At 50.7% G+C, this 18,564-nt stretch overlaps 1 protein-coding gene across 4 annotated transcripts; it reads right to left on the reverse strand.

Moving 5' to 3' along the window:
• Positions 1 to 286: 286 nt before the first annotated feature.
• Gal3st1 (galactose-3-O-sulfotransferase 1) lies at positions 287 to 17,887 on the reverse strand. 4 transcript variants are annotated; one of them, XM_042667711.1, is made up of 3 exons: positions 17,744 to 17,887; positions 3,170 to 3,309; positions 287 to 1,705 (listed from the first exon to the last, which is right to left on the reverse strand). In XM_042667711.1, the coding sequence occupies exons 2-3, from the start codon at positions 3,298 to 3,300 to the stop codon at positions 559 to 561; spliced, it is 1,278 nt and encodes a 425-aa protein (XP_042523645.1). In that variant the 5' UTR covers positions 3,301 to 3,309; positions 17,744 to 17,887; the 3' UTR covers positions 287 to 558. The 4 variants fall into 4 exon arrangements, with proteins under 4 accessions (XP_042523645.1, XP_042523644.1, XP_042523643.1 ...); XM_042667710.1 differs by lacking the exon at positions 17,744 to 17,887 and adding an exon at positions 17,579 to 17,710; XM_042667709.1 differs by lacking the exon at positions 17,744 to 17,887 and adding an exon at positions 13,806 to 13,831.
• Positions 17,888 to 18,564: the final 677 nt, after the last annotated feature.

Raw genomic sequence — 18,564 nt, forward strand, 5'->3', positions numbered from 1 at the left:
AAAGGTGAGCTGAGTTATTGCCCATAGACCATTTAGCCTGGTGCCAGGCAGGGAACCGTGAGCTGTGGAATGAACATCATGTGCACATGGGCACGCGCTCTCCCCCACCACCAGTGATTTTCCAGATCTCAGAAGGTCACCCTGAACTAACACCAGTTGCCCCAACAACTCCCGGAAAGGGGGAACCCACAGGTGTTTTCTGGGGGTGGACAGGTGACCCCCACCCCATGCCAGGGGCCCTGCAGTTACCATACTGACACTAAGGGGAAAAAAAAAAAAAAAACCACAGCATGAAATTCCTTTACTTGAGCCTCCCCTTTGGAGGGAAAGCCGGAAACAGAAGGCCAGGGTTTTTTTGTTTTTGTTTTTGTTTTTTTTTTTAAACAATGGTGTCATTAGTCAAGTAGTGATGTCAGCCCTGTCTGTACACCCCAGACCCCACCAACACCCTGGGGTCCATCCAGGGTGGCACCAGGAGGGCCGGGGTGGGGGGGAGGAAGTGTGAGGGGAGGAACTGGAGGAGGGGATTGGGAGGTGGGGTGGGGGAGGGAAATGGCATCACCAATGTAGAAAGTCCCGGAGCAGTTTCCACAAGTTGGTGATCCAGAGATCGGCCCCCAGCTCCTGCAGGTACTGGAGCTCGGGGGTGAGCATGCGCCGGCAGAGCTGCCGGTGCTGCCGGCCGATGGTCTTCTTGAGGTTGTAGCCCAGGATGGACTTGACGCCCAGGGGCTGCCAGGGTTGCATGGCGGCGTCCTGGATGGCGGTGGCGTCGACGGGGCGGCCTCCGTCGATGCAGATGCGGCGCAGGCGCTCGTTGGCGCGGCGCAGGGCGGCCACCTCGCGGGCCATGCGCTGGCGCCCGAAGCCATCCACGCGGCGCCAGAAGCTGTGGTTGAAATGGCGGTAGAGGAGCGCGTCCAGGCCGTTCCAGGCCGTGGCGCGCTGGTAGAGGGAGCCCGAGAGCCGGGGCACGGCCGATCGGCGGCGGGCGTTGAGCTTGAAGTAGAGCACGTCCTCCAGGCGCCAGCACAGCAGGTCCTTGAGCAGCACCAGCGACTCGTCGAAGTATTCCTGCAGCAGCACCAGGTGGAAGCGGCGCTCCAGCTGCGCCAGCAGCTCGGGCACGCGCGCGCTGCCCGCCTCCAGCCCGCTGTCCAGGCCCAGGTCGAAGGCCAGCAGGTTGCGCAGGTAATGCGCGTTGATGGCGGCGGGGTCGTAGTAGCGATCGGGATCCCGCAGGAAGGAGGTCAGCTTATCCGGGCCCGGCAGCGTCCAGGTGAGCGGCACCACCGCCCCGAAGTAATGGAAGGAGGACTCGAAGAGGCGCGCGGGGTCGCGCAGCACCGTGATGAAGGTGGCGTCGGGGGGCACCAGCGCGCGCACCTCGTCGTACTGGAAGCGCATGTGGTTGGCGATGATGTTAAAGCAAGCCCCCGGCTCGTAACCCCGCACCAGGTCCCGCGCGAACCAGCCCGGGTAACCGAAATCGTTGCGCCCCTTGGGGAAGGCGAAGCGCAGCCCGTGCTTCTCCCCGAAGCGGAACAGGATGTTGAGCAGGGTGCTGCTGCCGGTCTTGTGCGTCTTCAGGAACACGATGTTGTGCTGGGGCGCGCACCCCGCCGCCGACGCGTTGCCGGCCGCTGCCTTCGCCGGGGGGTGGGCAGGAGCTGGGGAACAGGAGATCGCGGTGGTGTCCGGGGTCCTGTGGGGAGGACAGAGGGAGGGAGGGAAGGTGAGCCCGGACCAGGCTGTGCTGGGGACCTGGAGTACCCAGCCCTCCCCTCTGTGTTGGTGTGTGAGAGAGAGACAGACAGACAGACAGTCCTGGGGCTTGAACTCAGGGCCTGTCCCTAAGCTTCTCCCCTTCCTCCCCGCCTCAAGTCTAGCTGCTCTACCCCTGGAGCCACAGCTCCACTTCCAGCTTTTGTTTTTGGTGCATAATTGGAGTTTAGAGTCTCACAGATTTTCCTGCCGGGTTAGCTTCCAATGGTGATCCTCACATCTCAGCCTCCTGAGTACCTAGGATTACAGGTGCCCAGCCAGATGGGATTTTGTGTCAGCCTGGCCCAGGCTGTTCTGGGGACCTGGAAGACCCCACCCTCTGGTTCTGTATCTCCAGGCCGTATTTGTTAGCTGGCAGTGGTGGCAGGGACGCTAGTATAGTGGCTTCCCTGGCTGTATTTCAGGCCTGAGCCTGAGATTTGGCCTCTTGGGCCTCAGTGTCCTGATCTGTGGAATGGGGAGGTGCAGGTATTGGGTTGAGTTTGAGCTGAGCTGAGGCAGCTGGGCTTTCATTTAATTCTCCACGTCCACAGGCATATTTACGTTCAGGTAGTATTCATTTGAGGCATGTGAGGTGTTTGGCATGGTGTGGCAGCTCTGTAATGCCAGCTCCCAGAGGGTGAAGGATAGAGGATCTGCATAAGGCCACTTGGGCAAAAATGTGAGAGCCTTTGTAAAACCAAACAGAAAAGCGGAATGTGCTAACTCAAGTGATCTGTTGGAAAAGCTTACTACCTTGAGTTTTAAACTGTGGTATTTCCAAAAAATTTTTAATTAAAAAAACAAAAAGAAATCTATGCATTACCTGAATTGGGAATGAGAACCCCTCTGCACAACACCTTAATAACAACAATAAAATTATATTTAAAAACTAAATGAAGTTAGTATATAAAGTGGAAGTGGTTAAAAGTACAATTTTCTAGGCCCCAAGTGGTTGGTTGATTTCCTCTAATAGAAAACTAAATTCCTCTACTATCTAAGGGCACAGGGCTGCACTGAGGGCTCGTGTTCTGACTGGGCTGGCTTTGAACTACAATCCTCAAATGGTGAGAATTGATCTAGGTTCACACACACTTCCCAACTTGAATTCAGGCTTAGGTGCCAGCTGAGTGCTTGGCCCGCGCGTGCGCAGCAGTTTCTGATGATCATATTCTGAGCCTGGGTCACAGACAGCATGGTGTGTATCTATGCCCACTTCACAAATGAGCAGACTGAGGCCCAGATCACAGTGAGTCCTGCCCCAAGAAGGGAACTGTCTGTTGGCCAAACATGGTGTAGAGTGGCTGTCTAGGAGGCAGTTTCCATCATCTGAAAAGTAGTTGTGAGCCCCATCATGGCAACCCCCTCCTCCTCCCACCCTACCGCCCCCCCCAGTACCACTCACATGGAAGCCTGGCTAGCATGCAGTGGGGGGACCATGTAGGAGTAGAGCAGCAGGAGGAAGCTGGTGAACAAGGCTCCTAGCACCAGCCCCTTGGCCATGGACTCCCAGAGTTTCTTCTTTGGCTGAGGCATCTCAGACGCCTAGAGGGTACAGCACAGAGCACAGAATGAGTTAGGCGTGGACCTAGAAGCTCCCCAAGGTTGCACCTGCCTAGCCTCAGTGCCCAGAAAGGGCTGTCTGGAAGACAGATGGACAAACACATGGACAGATACAGGGACAGAGATGCAGAGGAGACAGTGGACACAACTCAGAGGAGGGGAAATGAGGTGGGGGAAGGTTGAGGGATGGTTCTCAGAAAGTTTAGTTGGTTAGTGTGGACACATGCGTTCACTGTCTTGTTTTTATTTTATTCTCACAGTACTGGAGTTTAATCTCAAGACCATATGCTTAATACCTTTTGAACAACATCTCCAGTCTCTAATGCCATTGCCTTTTTGGGGGGGGGAAGGGGGGGGGGTGCTGGTCCAGGACCTGGATGTTGTTCCTGAGTTTCTTTTGCTCAAAGCTAGCACTCTACCACTTGAGCCACAACACCACTTCCAGATTTTTCTGAGTAGTTTATTAAAGTCTCACAGACTTTTCTGATTGGGCTGGCTTCGAACCATGACTCTCAGATCTCAGCCCCCTGAGAGTAACTATAGGCATGTGCCACCAGCACCTGGCACTACTACCCATTTTTCTTTTGTTCCTTCCCTAATACCAGGCTTGAATTCAGAGCCTCACATTCTCACTCGGCTCCCTGACCCCTCAAAGTTCTGCTCAGGGTTACCACTTGAACCACAGCTCCACTTCCTGCTTTTTGCTGGTTAACTGGAGATAAAAGTCTCATGGACTTTCCTGCCCAGACTGGCTTTGAACCCCAATCCTTACATCTTAGCCTCCAGAGTAGCTAGGACTATAGATGTGAGCCAACAGTGTCCAGCTAACAAAAATATTTTAAAGAATATCTCAGTTACTATTATCAAGGTACCATTATATATACATGGAGGCCTATTCCTAGAGTTATTTGTATTTGTTAAAAAAAAAAACCTGGGCTTTGCATTGTACTCTTGTAATCCTGGTACTTAGGGGGGAGAAATCAGGAGGATCAAGGTTTAAGACTAGCTTAAGTAAAAAGTTCAGGAGAGACCAGGCACCAAAGGCTCACTCACGCCTGTAATCCTAGCTACTCAGGAGACTGAGATCCAGACCTGAAGACCCAGTTTGAACCCAGCCCTGGCAGGAAAGTCTGTGATACTCTTAACCACCAGAAAACCAGAAGTGGCATTGTAGCTCAAAATGGTAGAGCACTAGCCTTGAGCGCAAAAGCTCAGGGACAGCGCCCAGGCCCTGAGTTCAAGCCCCATGACTGACAAAAAAATTTCAGGAGACCTCAACTAATAAAAAGATGGATGTGAGCTGGGCACCAGTGGGTCACACCTTTAATCCTACCTACTAAGAAAGCTGAGATATGAGGGATGTCGTTCAAAGACAGTCTGGTCAGACAAATCTTCATGGCTCTTATCTTAATTAAGCAGTAAAAAGCTGAAAGTGGAAGTGTGGTTCATGTGGAAGAGCTCCAGCCATGAGTAAAAATGGTGAGTAAGAAAACAAGATCCTGAGTTCTAGTCCAGTACTGGAACAACCACCACCACAACAAAGCGAGGTGCAGTGGCCTGAGTTGGTTTTACTAGCTGTATGAGATTTGGAAATAATCTTGCAAAACATTTTTTGCCAGGCTGGCTGTGGCATAAAGTCAAAATTCTATTTGAAAAATAAGTAAAAGATCAGGGTGTGTGGCTCAAGTGGTAAATCCAGAGCTCAAACCTTGTTATCACTGAAAGAAAAAAGCAAACTGGTAACACACTATGATATACTGGCTTCCCTGACATGTGCAAAGACCTGGGTTCAATTCCTTTCTCTGAAAAGAGAGAGAGAGACAGAGACAGGCACAGAGAGACAGACAGAGACAGAGATAGGGAAGACAGAGACAGAAAAGTTCTAGAACAATATGCATCACTCCCCCCCAGCTCATATATACATGTAGGTAAAGACATAGAAAGGTTGAGAAAAAAAGAAGTTTCAGATTTTGGAACATTTTGGATTTTAGATTTTTTTTTAATTAGGAAAACAGCTTTTCACTAGTACTATCCTCTGCCTAGCTAGCCATTTTCTATGTTTTAAATTTATTTTTATTATTTATTACTTGTTTATTTTTGCAGTGGTAGGACTAGAACCCAGGGTTTCGGGGATGCTAGGAAAGCACTCTATCACTGAGCCCTACACCAGCCCCAGTTTTCTAAATCATACATTTTTTTTTTATAATGGTTGCTTTATTTATTTTTATGCCAGTCCTGGGGCTTGAACTCAGCACCTGGGTGCTGTTCCTGAGTCAGGACTAATGCTCTACTATTTGAGCCATAGCTCCATTTCTGGCTTCTTTTGGTGGTTAATTGAAAATAAGAGTCTCTTGGTCCTAGCTACTCAGGAGGCTGAAATATGAGGATGACAGTTTGAAGCCAGCTCAGGCAGGAAAGTCCATGAGACTCTTATCTCCAATAACTACTCAAAAAGAGGCTCAGGGACAGTGCCCAGGCCCAGAGTTCAAGCCCTACGATCGGCAAAAAAAAGAAAAAAAGAAAGAAAGAAAAAAAGAAATACAAACAACAATCTCCTGGCCCAGCAACACACAGTATTTAGGAGGTGTGTGTGTGTGTGTGTGTGTGTGTGTGTGTGTGTGTGTGTGTGTGTGTGTGTGTGTGTGTGTGTGTGTGTGTGTGTGTGTGTGTGTGTGTGCGCGCGCACCCGCTCATTTTCCTTTTGCCTCACTGAGGATTGAACCCAAGGTCTCCTGCATGCTAGGTAAACCCCTCAGGAGCCTCTGGACATAGAGGCCAGAGGAGGTAACTAACTGGTAGCTGAGGCTCTGCTGCTGACTATGGACAGGGAGCAACTGCCAAACACAAACCCGGCCCCAGGCCCTGCCCCTGTCAGCCAGCCCCGGTGCCCCAGAGACCCAGCAAGAAGCAGAGCTGCAGCCCAGAAGACTGAGTAGAGTCCTGGGCCTCAGTTTCTCTGAGTGTAAAATGGGGGAGGGATTAGGATTCCTGTGGCTGACCTTCTCCCAAGGGCCCATCCTGCCCTCAGCAGCTCCCCTCACTCACCAAGGATTTCCAGTGGAAATCGCGGGTGGAGGAGCTACAGCAGGGGGCAGACCAGCACGTCATCTGCCAATCAGATGTCACCTGGCCCCGCCCAGGACAGGCCCCGCCCCCACAGTCCCCTTCCACTCACCCGCCCAACCACTCACCCACTCCAGCCTCCAAGCCTCAGCCAGTGTGAGAACCTCCGAGTACACCTTGCTTTCTCTTTTTTCTTTCTGTCCTTCCTTTCTTTTTCTATCTTTTCCTTCTTTTCTTCCTTTTTTTGGTGCTAGGGCTAGGGTTTGAACTCAAGACGCCTTGGACTTTTGCTCAGCTCACTTGCTCACAGTTGGTGCTCTGCCACTTACGTTAGGATTTTCAGTCCAGCATCTTGCTAGTGGTTAACTGGAAATGAAGTCCTCTCACAGATTTTTCTTCCCTGGGCTCATTTCGGACCTCAGTCTTCGGGATCTCAGCCTCCTGAGTAGCTAGGATTACAGCTGTGAGCCACCAGCACTCAGCCAGAGACAGAACTTTGAGGCTACAGTCCTATGTTTAAACCCTATTTCTGAAGGCAGGCATTGATCGTACATATCCATAATCCCAGTGCTTAGAAGGCTGAGGCAGGAGGAGGATGGGATACATGGTAAGATTTGGCCTCAAAAACAAATAAAGCCAGGCACTGATGGCTCATAACTGCCATTAATCCTAGCTACACAGGAGGCTGAGATCTGAGGATAGCAGTTCAAAGCCAGACCGGGCAGAAAAATACCAGCCAAAAGTGGAAAGTGGGGTTGAGTGACACTCATACGGTAGAGTGGCAGCCTTGAGTGGAAAAAGTCAAACAACAGTTCTAGGCCTTGAGTTCAAGCCCCAGTACAGGCATAATACATGCATGCATATGTCCATATTGAGCAAGTTAATTCCAGCTTCCTTCCTTCCTTCCTTCCTTCCTTCCTTCCTTCCTTCCTTTTTTTTTAACCTTACTGTGTGTCCTAGGCATATAGTGTACCCCTCTCTGTACCTCAATCATTGCTCCAAAATAATAACACCGACTTTCCCCTCTCACAGGAACATGCCTGGCATAAGGCTGGCACACAGCAGATACCTGCCCAACATGGCCTGCCATCCTCTACCGCCATTATCACTACTTGCTGCCATTATTACTCAGGGTCCCAGCATTGGTCCTATCTCAAGCCAAAAGTCCAGGAATCATCTCAGCACAGTCCGAATCTCAAGGTCTCCAGACAGAGAGACAGAGAGGCAGGGAGACAGGAAGGCTGAGCTTCAGAGAGGACAAGGGCATGTTCAAAGTCACAGCACAGCAGCTGCAGAGACAGGACTAGAACTTGGGTCTCCTGCCCCCTCCGCCCATAGTGGAGACAAAGGAATACCCTCAGGACGGATCATTCCTTTGTCAGCACCCCACTTCCCTCCATCCACTCTGGGCACACAGGACTCCTTCAGTGAAGGTAAAGTAGCAGTAAGTCTTTATCCTCAGATAGTGAAGATCCTCAGGGGCTGAGGGGGAAGTGGGTCCACCATCACTGCCATTCCCAATATCCAGCACTCAAGGACACCCAGCCCAGGATGTTAATAGTAGCCCTTTGGGCCCACAGCGTCCCCATCACACACCTGCCCCCCAAGGAAGGACACAGGGGACTCACTCACCTTGGGCAATGACTGCCACCCCTTGCCTTTCCCAGACTGAACCATGTCGCTCCCACAGCCAGGCTTCTGTGCACTCACCTAGAGACAGGACTGCTCCAATGACACTGGCGGCAGGCCGGCCGGGTCCCTCCCACAGCAGCTGTGAAGGTGCATGCGAGCTCCCCCTGGGGAGCACCCCAGAACCCCGCCAGGGAGTGGTTTGGCCTCTGACCTTCTCTTGTACACCAACAGCCTTGGACAGAGCCCACCCGACCCCTTCCATATCTCTCTCTCGCACGTGCTTGCTCTCTCTCTTGCTCTCTCTCTCTCCCCCCTCTCTCTCCTTCTCTTTCTCTCTCTCTCTCAAACTGATCTGTTTTCATACCCATCACTCTCACAATCTGAGAGCTCCTTGGAATAGCAGCCCTTATAATCTGGCTTGTGCCAGCTTCAAGAAGTGTTTAGTAAATAAATAATTATTTAGAGGGAGGGAGGATGTTCCTTTATCAGTCATTTTTAAAATTATATATATATATATATATATAAACTTTAAGTAGTTGTACAAAGTTGTTACCACTCAACAAACCCATTTAGAAGTATAAGATGTCTTGATTGATGTCACCTTTCTTCTAATACCCTATAAGACAGTGATTCCAAACTAAGTGCTTTCTCTTCTCTCTCTCTCTCTCTCTCTGCCTCCCTCCCTCCTCCAATAGCCAGGCAGCTCTTTTATGCAAAAGATTCAGCAAAGTTCTAGACGACCTTGCGTCAAGGACACAACAACTGCAGAGCCCTGCAGAGTGCCCAGGACAGGATCCCCAGTCTCCTGTCAGTGCCTGGCCAGCCCCAACTCTCCCTTCATCCACCAAGTCCCCCACTCCCCCGCCCCCAGCAAAACTCCTCAGGGGAAGAAACAGAACACAGAAAAATCAAAGTCATTCCATGAGCAAAAAACACACCAAGCCAGTCCCAGTGCAGATCTGCCAGACTTTGGGATTTAAGAGGCGATCAAGGCGCCAGGTGCAGCCCACATTTGCAGGGAGAACCAAGACAAGGCTTTCCTAGAGCACAGTAATTCTCTCTCGTCTTTACATAAGCAAAGGAGGGGTGCAGGATCCACACCAGGCAGCTCCTGGGGGAGTGATGGGGATACACAGACCACCAGGGCCACATTGACAAGTCTGGGGTCTCTGCCCTGAACTGCAGATCCTGCCACTGCCATCTTAGATCTAGGTTTGTTTTCTCTTGGCTTTGTCTGTGGGTGAGGGACCCTTTGTGTCCAGAAACGTCTCCTCCAGCCAGAGCACCTGTGACTCCTGCCTGTAATCCTAGCTACTCTGGATACAGAGCTGAAGATCACAGTTTGGAGCCGTTCGGGCTGGAAAGTCCATGAGATGCTCATCGCCAATTAATCAGTAGAGGTGTGGCTCAAGTGGTTAGAGTGTCAGCTTTGAGAGGAAAAAGCCAAGGGACAGTACCCAAGCCCTGAGTTCAAGCCTCAGTATCAGCATAAACAAACAAACAAACAAACAACCACCCCGCCCCCCCCCCCCCCCCCCCCCCCCCCCCGCAAGTCTCCTCATTCTCCCTTCAGCATCAATGCTCAGGGTTTCCTAATAGCTTGGGTGGAAGGCTCTAGAAACACACAGGGTCCCCATTAATTAGGAATACTCTGTGTTTGGGTACTGATTTATTCCTACTGCCAGTTCTTAGGGAACAGAAAGAACCCCACATTAGCCTGGAGTCCCTGTATCCTTCCCCGCGCTCCCTGGACACGTATTGAATACTACAGCTAAAAGCGGCACAGGGCAGGCCAGAGCTCCTAGTGTCATAATCACAATCGGGATATGCCATGGAATTTTATTTTTTCCAACACTCACTGGGCCTTTCTGCCTCCTGAGCTGAGCTAGTTTATAGACAGCTTTACAGGGGTGAGTCAGGGCAGTACAGACACCAAACAGCAGGCCTGTGCTTTGGAGCCACGTGTGTGTCCTCGCAGTCTCAGATCTCTTTCTTTGGTCCCGTTTACCGCGGAGGGGTGGGGATGGCACTCAGGCTCTACAGGGTCATGGGCAGGGTGGACCAGCGAATGAGGTCTACTGTGTTTGGCTGTCCCTCTCCCCCATTCCCTTTGTGTGTGTGTGTGTGTGTGTGTTATAAAAAGCAGTACAGGCTCACTGAAAAAAACCACAAAACTCAGAAAACAGAAAAGGAGCATAGAAGTATAACCTGTAACCCCAGCTACTTGGAAAGAGCTTCATGAGTTCAAGACTAGCCGGGTCAAAGGTATGGAATTCCTGCTTATAAAGGGCTGGAGGATGATGGGCAGGGACAGAGGGGAAAATTGGAGGAAAGCAAACAAAGGGGTGACACTGTCCCAAAAAGAAATGTACTCATTACCTGACCTATGAAATGATAACCCCTCTGTGCAACATCTTAGTAAGAACAACAAAATATTATATGTATATAATATATATATTTTTTGGGTGGGTCATGGGGCTTGAACTCTGGGATTGGGCACTGTCCCCTGTGCTCTTCAGCTCAAGGTGAGCACTCTAGCACTTGAGCTACAGCGCCACTTCCAGTTTTCTAGTGGTTTATTGGAGATAAGAGTCTCACAGACTTTCCTGCCCGGGCTGGCTTTGAACTGCAATCCTCAGATCTCAGCCTACTGAATAGCTAGGATTATAGGCATGAATCTCCAGCACCCAGCCTATATCTATAATTTTTTAAGGGCTGTGGGAAAGGCAGGCATCTGTGGCATGTGCTTGAAATTCTAGCTACTTAAGAGATTGAGATCCAGAGGATTACAGTTCAAGGCCAGCATGGATAGATAAGTCTGAGAAACTCCATCTCTAAAATAACTAGCAGGCAGGCACTGGTGGCTCACGTCTATAATCTTCACTACTCAGGAGACTGAGATCTAAGGATCACAGTTCAAAGCTAGCCTGGGCAGGAAAATCTGTGGACTCTTATCTCTAAATGAATAATAGAAAACTGGAAGTGGTGTTGTGGCTCAAGTGGTAAAGTGCTAGCTAGCCTTGAGCTAAAGAACTCAAGGACAGTGCCCAGGCCCAGAGTTTGAGTCTCATGATTGACAAAAAGCAAAAAACAAAACCAGACCAGGCAGGAAAGTCTGTAGTACTCTTATCTCCAATAAACCATCAAAAAGCCAGAAATGGAGCTGCACCTCAGATAGTTAAAGCACTAGTCTTGAGGGGAAAAAGTTAATAATAGTGTATTTATTTTTTATATTTTTTGGTCAGTTGTGGGGGCTGAACTCTGAGCCTTGACACCATCCCTTAGCTATTTATTTATTTATTTATTTGTCTGTCATGGGGCTTGAACTCTGGGCCTGAGTGTTATCCCTCAGCTCTTCAGCTCAAGGCTAGTGCTCTACCACTTGAGTCACAGTGCCACTTCCTGCTTTTTCTGCTTATGTGGTGCTGAGGAATTGAACCCAGGGCCTCATGCATGCAAGGCAAGCACTCTACCACTGAGTTACCTTCCCAGGCCCAATAATAGTGTTTTATAGCTATAATATATTATAAAATTATTATATTAAAATGTTTATATTATTATATTAAAGATATAATAATGAATAATAATAAATCTAAAAAATAAAAATTATACATTAGAAAAGTTGAGAGTCTAAGGGCATAAGATGTTCATAGAATATCTTTTTTTAAATTTTTTTTGGGGGGGTCTGGTTGTGGGGCTTGCACTCTGGGCCTGGGCGCTGTCCCTCAGCTCTTCAGCTCAAGAGCTAGTGCTCTACCACTTGAGCCACAGCGCCACTTCAGGCTTTTTTCTTATGTGGTGCTGAGGAATCGAACCCAGGGCCTCGAGCATTCAAGGCAAGTGCTCTACCACTGAGCCACCCTCCCAGCCCTCATAGAATATCTAAAGAACAGTGGGAAGCCAGCCATTGATGGCTCACACTTGTCATCCCAGCTACTCAGGAGGCTGAGATCTGATCTCCAAATAACCACCAGAAAACTGGAAGTGGCACTGTGGCTCAAGTGGTAGAGTGCTAGCCTTGAGCTGAAGAGCTGAGGGACAGCGCCCAGGCCCAGAGTTCAAGCCCCACAACCGACAAAACAACAAAAAATGAAAAGAGAAGAAAAAGACAAGGCAGGTTGGGCATTGTAGGCACAAAGGTAGAAATGAGAGTCACAGGAACAGCGGCAGTCAACAAGGAAAGATGAGGAAGGAAAAGAAGCCTGCACTTGCAAACACAGGGTAGGATGGAGTCCCCCACGCCTAGGAAAAACAGGGACTTGAAGCCACCAGCTGTGTCACATTCTGTACGATCATTGGTCTGCCAAGAACTATCCCTGACTGCTGCATCCACAGGACAGGCATAGCATTCACAGAAAGGAACAGAACTCTCGAAGAGAAGGCGGGGAGGAAGGTGTCCCTGGGAGAATCATGGGGACATCTGGAAGAGGCTGAAAGAGCACAGCAAGCAAGAGAAGCTAGGCCGTGGTGGCTCACCCCTGTACTCCTTACTACTTGGGAGACTGAGAGTGTGAGGATCACAGTTCTAGACCAACCTGGGCAAAATGTTTTTGAGATTTCACAACCTCAATAGTAAGGAGCTTGCCTAGAATTCCTGCTAGGGGAAGGAGTGGAAGGTGGAACACAAAGATTTTCTAGCCAGGCACTGGTGGCTCATGTCTGTAATCCTAGCCACTCAGGAGCCTGAGTACCAGAGGATCATCGTTTGAAGCCAGTCTGGGCAAACAAATCTTAAAAAAGAAAAGTAAAAATTAGCCAGTAAAAAGCTGGATTGAGCTGGGCACCTGTGGCTCACACCTGTAATCCTAGCTACTCAGGAGGCTGAGATATGAGGATTGTGGTTCAAAGTCAGCCCAGGCAGGAAAGTCCATGAGACTCTTATCTACAAGTAACTGCCAGAAAACCAGGAGTGGTGCTGTGGCTCAAGCGGTAGAGTGCTGGCCTTGAGCTGAAGAGCTGAGGGACAGCGCCCAGGCCCAGAGTTCAAGACCCATAACAACAAAAAAAGCTGAGTTGAGGGTATGGCTCACACAAGTGATAGAGTGTCCGCTTAGCAAGCAAACTGAACAAACCTTGAGTTCAAATGTCAATACTGGCAAATAACAAAATATAAAAGGCAAGGCTCAGCTAGGCCCCAGTGGCTCACACCTGTAATCCTAGCTACTTAGGAGGATGAGATTTGATTTGGTTCAAAGCCAGCCTGGGCAGGAAAGTCCATGAGACCAGAAAACTTGAAGTGGCACTGAACCTCATGTGGTAGAGTACTAGCCTTGAGCTGAAGAGCTCAGGGACAGTGCCCAGGCCCAGAGTTTAAGCCCCACAACTGACAAAAAAAGAAAATATAAAAAGGCAAGGCTCCCTACTATGCTTAAAGGGCAAATTTATAAGGTGTCTGTTCTTAGGGAACAAGTCCCAAGAAGATATCTAGCTGGGCACTGGTGGACTGGTGGCTCACAGCTGTAATCTTAGTTACTCAGGAGGCTGAGATCTAGAGAACCAGTTTGAAGCCAGCCAAAGAAGAAAAGTCCGCAAAATTCTACCTCCAAATAACCAGCCAAAAGCAGGGCTGGAGGCTTTTTCCAAGTGATAGAGTGTCAGTTGTGAGCAAGCAAGCTGAGTAAGAGGCCCTGAGTTCAAGGTCCGGTACTCACACACAAAAAATGATACTCACTTCCCTGGGGAATAGGGCCATTTACTAACAACATATTTAGAGAGACAATGACTATTCAATACATAGTATGCAATTAATATCAACATATAACCATTCTGTCATTAGTAATTACATAATTATTATAATTAATAATTATAAAGTCAACAATTACATAACTGCACATCTACCATAATAAATATTACAGAAGAGAGTAAGTGCTATGGAAAATTCTGGATTCTTCTGGGAGAAATACGCATGTCATTGAAAGCTATTTCCATTTTGAAAGGTCCAGGCTGGCTAGAGAAGGAAGAGCTAACTAAGGTCACATTCTGAGCTGCCTGTGCTCAGCTGAGGGTTCAGTTGGGAGAAGCTGTGACTAGCAAGGTTCTGGAAGCTTCCTCACGCTGTGTTCCTCTGGTTCACAGGGGCAAGGATGGGGAGGAGGGTCCTGAAAGGTGTGTCACCTGGACCTCATCAGCTTGCTGGCTCAGATGACCCTCTCTCAGCTAGCAGCTCTGACATCTCGCTGGCCCTTGGGCTGGAGGCGTGGATGACACGCAGTGCGAAGCCCGGCTGCTAAGAAAGCAAAGTTCACTCATGCATCCAAGGCACTTTTGAGTCTGGAAGTGCCACCTACCTCTGCTGCTTCAAAGGCAGCCACACGCCCACCATCTCCGTAAACCCTGCCAGGGTCATCTGCTGCTGACCCCATAGGACATGTGAGGGATGGGGGACTGAAGTCCAGGAAACTGTGGAGGAGGGGCTGAATGGCAAAGCCAAAGCAGAACTTGGGAGGAAGCTCAGAACTCTTTCTCCTACATGGTCTTGTTGGACAAAATCATTCCTTTCCTTCCCCGTGCCCCCCTCCCCCCCCCCTTTTTTTTTTTCAATATTGGAATCTGAACTCAGGGCTTTGTGTTTGCTAGGCAGTTTTTCTACTGCTTGAGTCATGCCTCAAACCCTTCGTTGCTCTAGTGACTTCTGAGATTAAAATTTCACTTTCTACTTGGCCGGTTAGGACTTACTTGATCACCTTATTTATACTTCTCACTAAAGCTAGGATGACAGACATGTACGCCACCACACCAACTTTTTCTTTCTTTCTTTCTTCTTTCTTTCTTTTGGGTTGGTCATGGGGCTTGAGCTCAGGGCCTGAGCATTGTCTTTGAGCTTTTTTGTTCAAGGATAGTACTCTACCACTTTGAGCCACAGTTCCACTTCCAGTTTTTGAGTGGTTAGTTGGAGATGAGTCTCAGGGGTCTTTTTTGCCTGACTTTGAATGACTATTCTGAGATCTCAGACTCCTGAGTAGCTAGGATTACAGGTGTGTGCCACTGGTACCTGGCAACACCAACTTTTTCTACTGAGGTAGGATCTCATAACTGTGTGTGTGTGTGTGTGTGTGTGTGTGCCAGTCCTGGGGCTTGAACTCAGGGTCTGAGCACAAGGCTATTGCTCTATCACTTGAGCCACAGCTTCATCTCCAGTTTTGGTAGTTAACTGAAGATAGGGTCTCACAGATTTTCCTGCCTGGAGCTAGCTTTTTTCCTTTTTTTTTCTTTGCCCATCCTGGGGCTTGAACTCAGAGCCTTGGTTCTATCCCTGAACTTCTTTTGCTCAAGGCTAGCACTCTACCACTTGAGCCACACTGCCATTTCTGACTTTTCCTGTTTATGTGGTACTGAGGAATCAAATGTAGAGCTTCATGCATACTAGGCAAGCACTTTACCACTAAGTCACATTTCCAGCTTTGAACCACCATTCTCATATCTCAGCCTGCTGAGTAGCTAGGATTATAGGTGTGAGCCAACAAATCTTCGGCTTCCCACTGTTCTTTAGACATTCTGCAAACATCTCATACCCTTAGACTCTATTTTTTTAATTTAAAAACTTTTAGCTATTTGTTATTATTATTATTAGTAGTAGTAGTAGTAATCTTCCCCTTAAGGCTACAAACTCTACCACTAAAGCCACTCCCTCAACTTCTGGCTTTTTGCTAATTAATTGGAGATAAAAGTCTTTTGGCTTTGTCTGCCCAAACTAGTTTTGAACCATGATCCTCAGATCTCAACCTCTTGAGTAGCTAGGATTATAGGCATGAACCATTGGCACCTGACCATAGTCCTTCTAGATGTCACCTGGCAAGGGAAGCAAACGCCTGCATGGCCACTCTCCCCATCAACATAGCTCCCATGCACCCATGTGTCCCCCACCCTCATATTCTACACCAGGCAACACAAATGCATCGTCAGGATGGCCTTGCCCAGGATGACAGGCTCTCCTTCTCTGTGCCCCAGAGTTGGCATGTGGGAAAGCAGGTGTCTGACTCTTGGGGATACTCCCTCCCACTCTAGTGATCTGGGGCTCTCTGCTCCATCCTTCTCTGCCTGGAGCCCGGTCTGGCTACTAGTGTAAGGTGGGTTCATCCATATTCCTCACCTAGTCAAAGTAAAGCAAGCCTTTCACAAGGCTGTGCCACACCCAGAATTCCATGTATGCATCATTTCTCCCAGGTTAATCATTGCCTCCTTCACCGGGCAGCACACATACACACACAGGGCCTCGGAGGCCAGCAGGAGGGGCTGGAGGGGACACACTCCTCTCTAGCTCGGTGACCAGAAGACACAGATCTCTGTAAGGGATGCAGGAAAAGCAGGCCTTCTTTGTCCCCACGAGCTTCCTTTAAGGCAGGGGATGAAGCAGCAGCAGCCCGAGGTGGCAGCTGGGAACAGGGCTCTGTTGTCTCTGCTCCCAGGGGAAGAGCTTGCCACCCCCCAAGTGTCAGGCAGAGCTGGGAGCCAGGGAAGCAAAGGGGAGGGGGTCTTGAACTGGGGAGTTAGGGGCAGCCCAAGTAGATCTAAAAATGCTGATGAGACTCCAGTGGGGCAGAAAGGGCCTGGATAGGGCTGGGGGTTCTGGGGCGGAGGCTCAGAGGAGATGCCTGTGATTTGGAGTCAGTTCAGCCACGTCTGAACTATAGGATCTTAGACAAATCCGCTATGTCCCTGGCCTCAGTTTCTCCCCCTAGATAAAAGGGAGACAATATTCCCTGCAGGGTAAGGTGAAGAGTAGCTTTGGGGCTGCACTGGTCCAGGCTTACCTTCCTGGGCTTCCAGAAAGGCCTGGAATAAGCCTCACCCCCCCCCCCCACCCCTCTAGGCCTCAGGTAGAAGAAGAGGTTGAACCATCCACTTCCAGAACCATCCACTCCTGTCACCCCTTTCCTCTCAAGGATTTCCATAGGACCTGTCACCATGGCAACTTGGGGATCAGATGACAGTCTGCTTCCCTCTCTCCCTCCCTCCCTCTAGTGTAGGTTACAGCAGCCAGATGTGTGTGTGTGTGTGTGTGTGTGTGTGTGAGAGAGAGAGAGAGAGAGAGAGAGAGAGAGAGAGAGAGAGAGGCCCTTGCTGCTCCGGGCAGCTGGGAAGGGATCGCAGTCCCATACTGTGATGTTACCAGAATGCTAGGCTGGCACCGAGCAGAGCAAGTGGACCAAACTCAGAAGCCTTTGGCTGGGCACTGGTTTAGGCTGGAATCCGTGGGATTTTCATGGGAACTGTGGAATTTCAAGGAGCCTCTCCTCGGTGACCTTCCCCCGCCCCCTTGCCCCCACTTCCAGGACAAGCATCAGGACCTTCTCTGAGCAGCAGGCTTTGCTGGGTACCCTGGCTCCCAGTCTCTGCTAGGACAGCCCCGTCTGGGGAGGGTGGGGGGAGATCCTGCCCCTCTTCCTCCTCCTGTCGGCCTCAGGGAAAGGCTTCAGAGAGGATTAATCATTAATGAACTCACAGAGCCTGCCCAGCCCCGTAGTCAGACTTTTTGCCAGCCCCACCCATCCCACCTTTTAGGGATTGGGGACCAGGGTGTACGGTTGGGGACCCCAGGGTCTAAGTGAGCACCCACCTGAGCCACCAGGGCCCCCGGCCCCGGGAGTAGCGAGGTGCGCCCCCATTCCCCTTCCGCGGACACGCGTGTGGTCTCAGTTTGGTGACAGGCGCTAAGTGGGCGGGGCCCTCCGGGAGTAGACTGAGGCAGGGCACACGGGTGGGTGCCGGACCCGGGACGTACCTTGGCCCGGTCCTCCTGGGGTTCAGCGTGGCTGACTCGGCCTGGGCCGCCCCCACCGGGGCCCTGCGCTCCGCCAGGCCTGGTCCATACCCCGGCCCTGCCGGCCGCCCGCCCGCCCGCTGCTGCCCGCTGCGCCCGCTCCTGGCCAGGTGCGGCCACGAGCCTGGCCCGGCCCCCCCGGCGGTGCCCCGGCCAATGGGCGCCCCGGGCCCAGCCCCCTCCCCGCCCCATCCGGGCCTCAGCGCGTCTGCCGGGGAGGCACAGTAGCCGCATTCAGAGACCCTGGGCACTGCACAGCGCCCCCGCCGCCTGCCCAACAAGGCCCGTTTGTCTGGGACCCGCCAAGGGGACCATTGTCCTGTAGCAAGTCCTTGGGCCCAGCCGGGGTTGGGAGGGGGGCACAAGGGTGGAGCTGGGAAAAGGAGCCCCAGATCTGGTTGCTTAATAACTTGTGGGGAGTATTGGAGCTTCCTGGGGAAGGATGGCAGGTGGGAGCAGGGGTGGGAGACATCAGTATCACCGAACCCAAGTGAGAGGTTCAGCCTCAAAGGGGCCTTGAAGGGGACTTGGAGGTCTCAACTGCCCACTCCTGTCCAACGTGCCCACCACTGTCGAGGGCAGGGCCACTGTATGTGGGTGACGCATTTAGGTCCCCATCTTCCTTTCCTTCACCAAGGATGGGGCCTACTGCTCACCAAATCAGGAATTCTCAGGTGAGTTGTGGGCAGCTCAAAACCAACTGGCCTCCAGTAGAGCAAAGGTCCATGTCTGAGCCCTCACTGCCCCTGCCATTTCTGCACAACTCTGGAAGGAGGAAAATT

The sequence above is a fragment of the Dipodomys spectabilis genome, unplaced genomic scaffold (genome assembly GCF_019054845.1).
Source record: "Dipodomys spectabilis isolate Male_0828 unplaced genomic scaffold, ASM1905484v1 ptg000416l, whole genome shotgun sequence".
In the NCBI taxonomy this organism is placed as follows: Eukaryota; Metazoa; Chordata; class Mammalia; order Rodentia; family Heteromyidae; genus Dipodomys; species Dipodomys spectabilis.

Bases quoted from the DNA above. Each gene is read 5' to 3' on its own strand.
- Gal3st1 (XM_042667707.1), bottom strand. From the start codon at position 8,067: ATGGTTCAGTCTGGGAAAGGCAAGGGGTGGCAGTCATTGCCCAAG. The intron at 3,310-8,022 runs GTGAGTGAGTCC...TGTACCCTCTAG, and splicing joins GGTGGCAGTCATTGCCCAAG to GCGTCTGAGATGCCTCAGCC. The intron at 1,706-3,169 runs GTGAGTGGTACT...TCCTCCCCACAG, and splicing joins CATGCTAGCCAGGCTTCCAT to GACCCCGGACACCACCGCGA.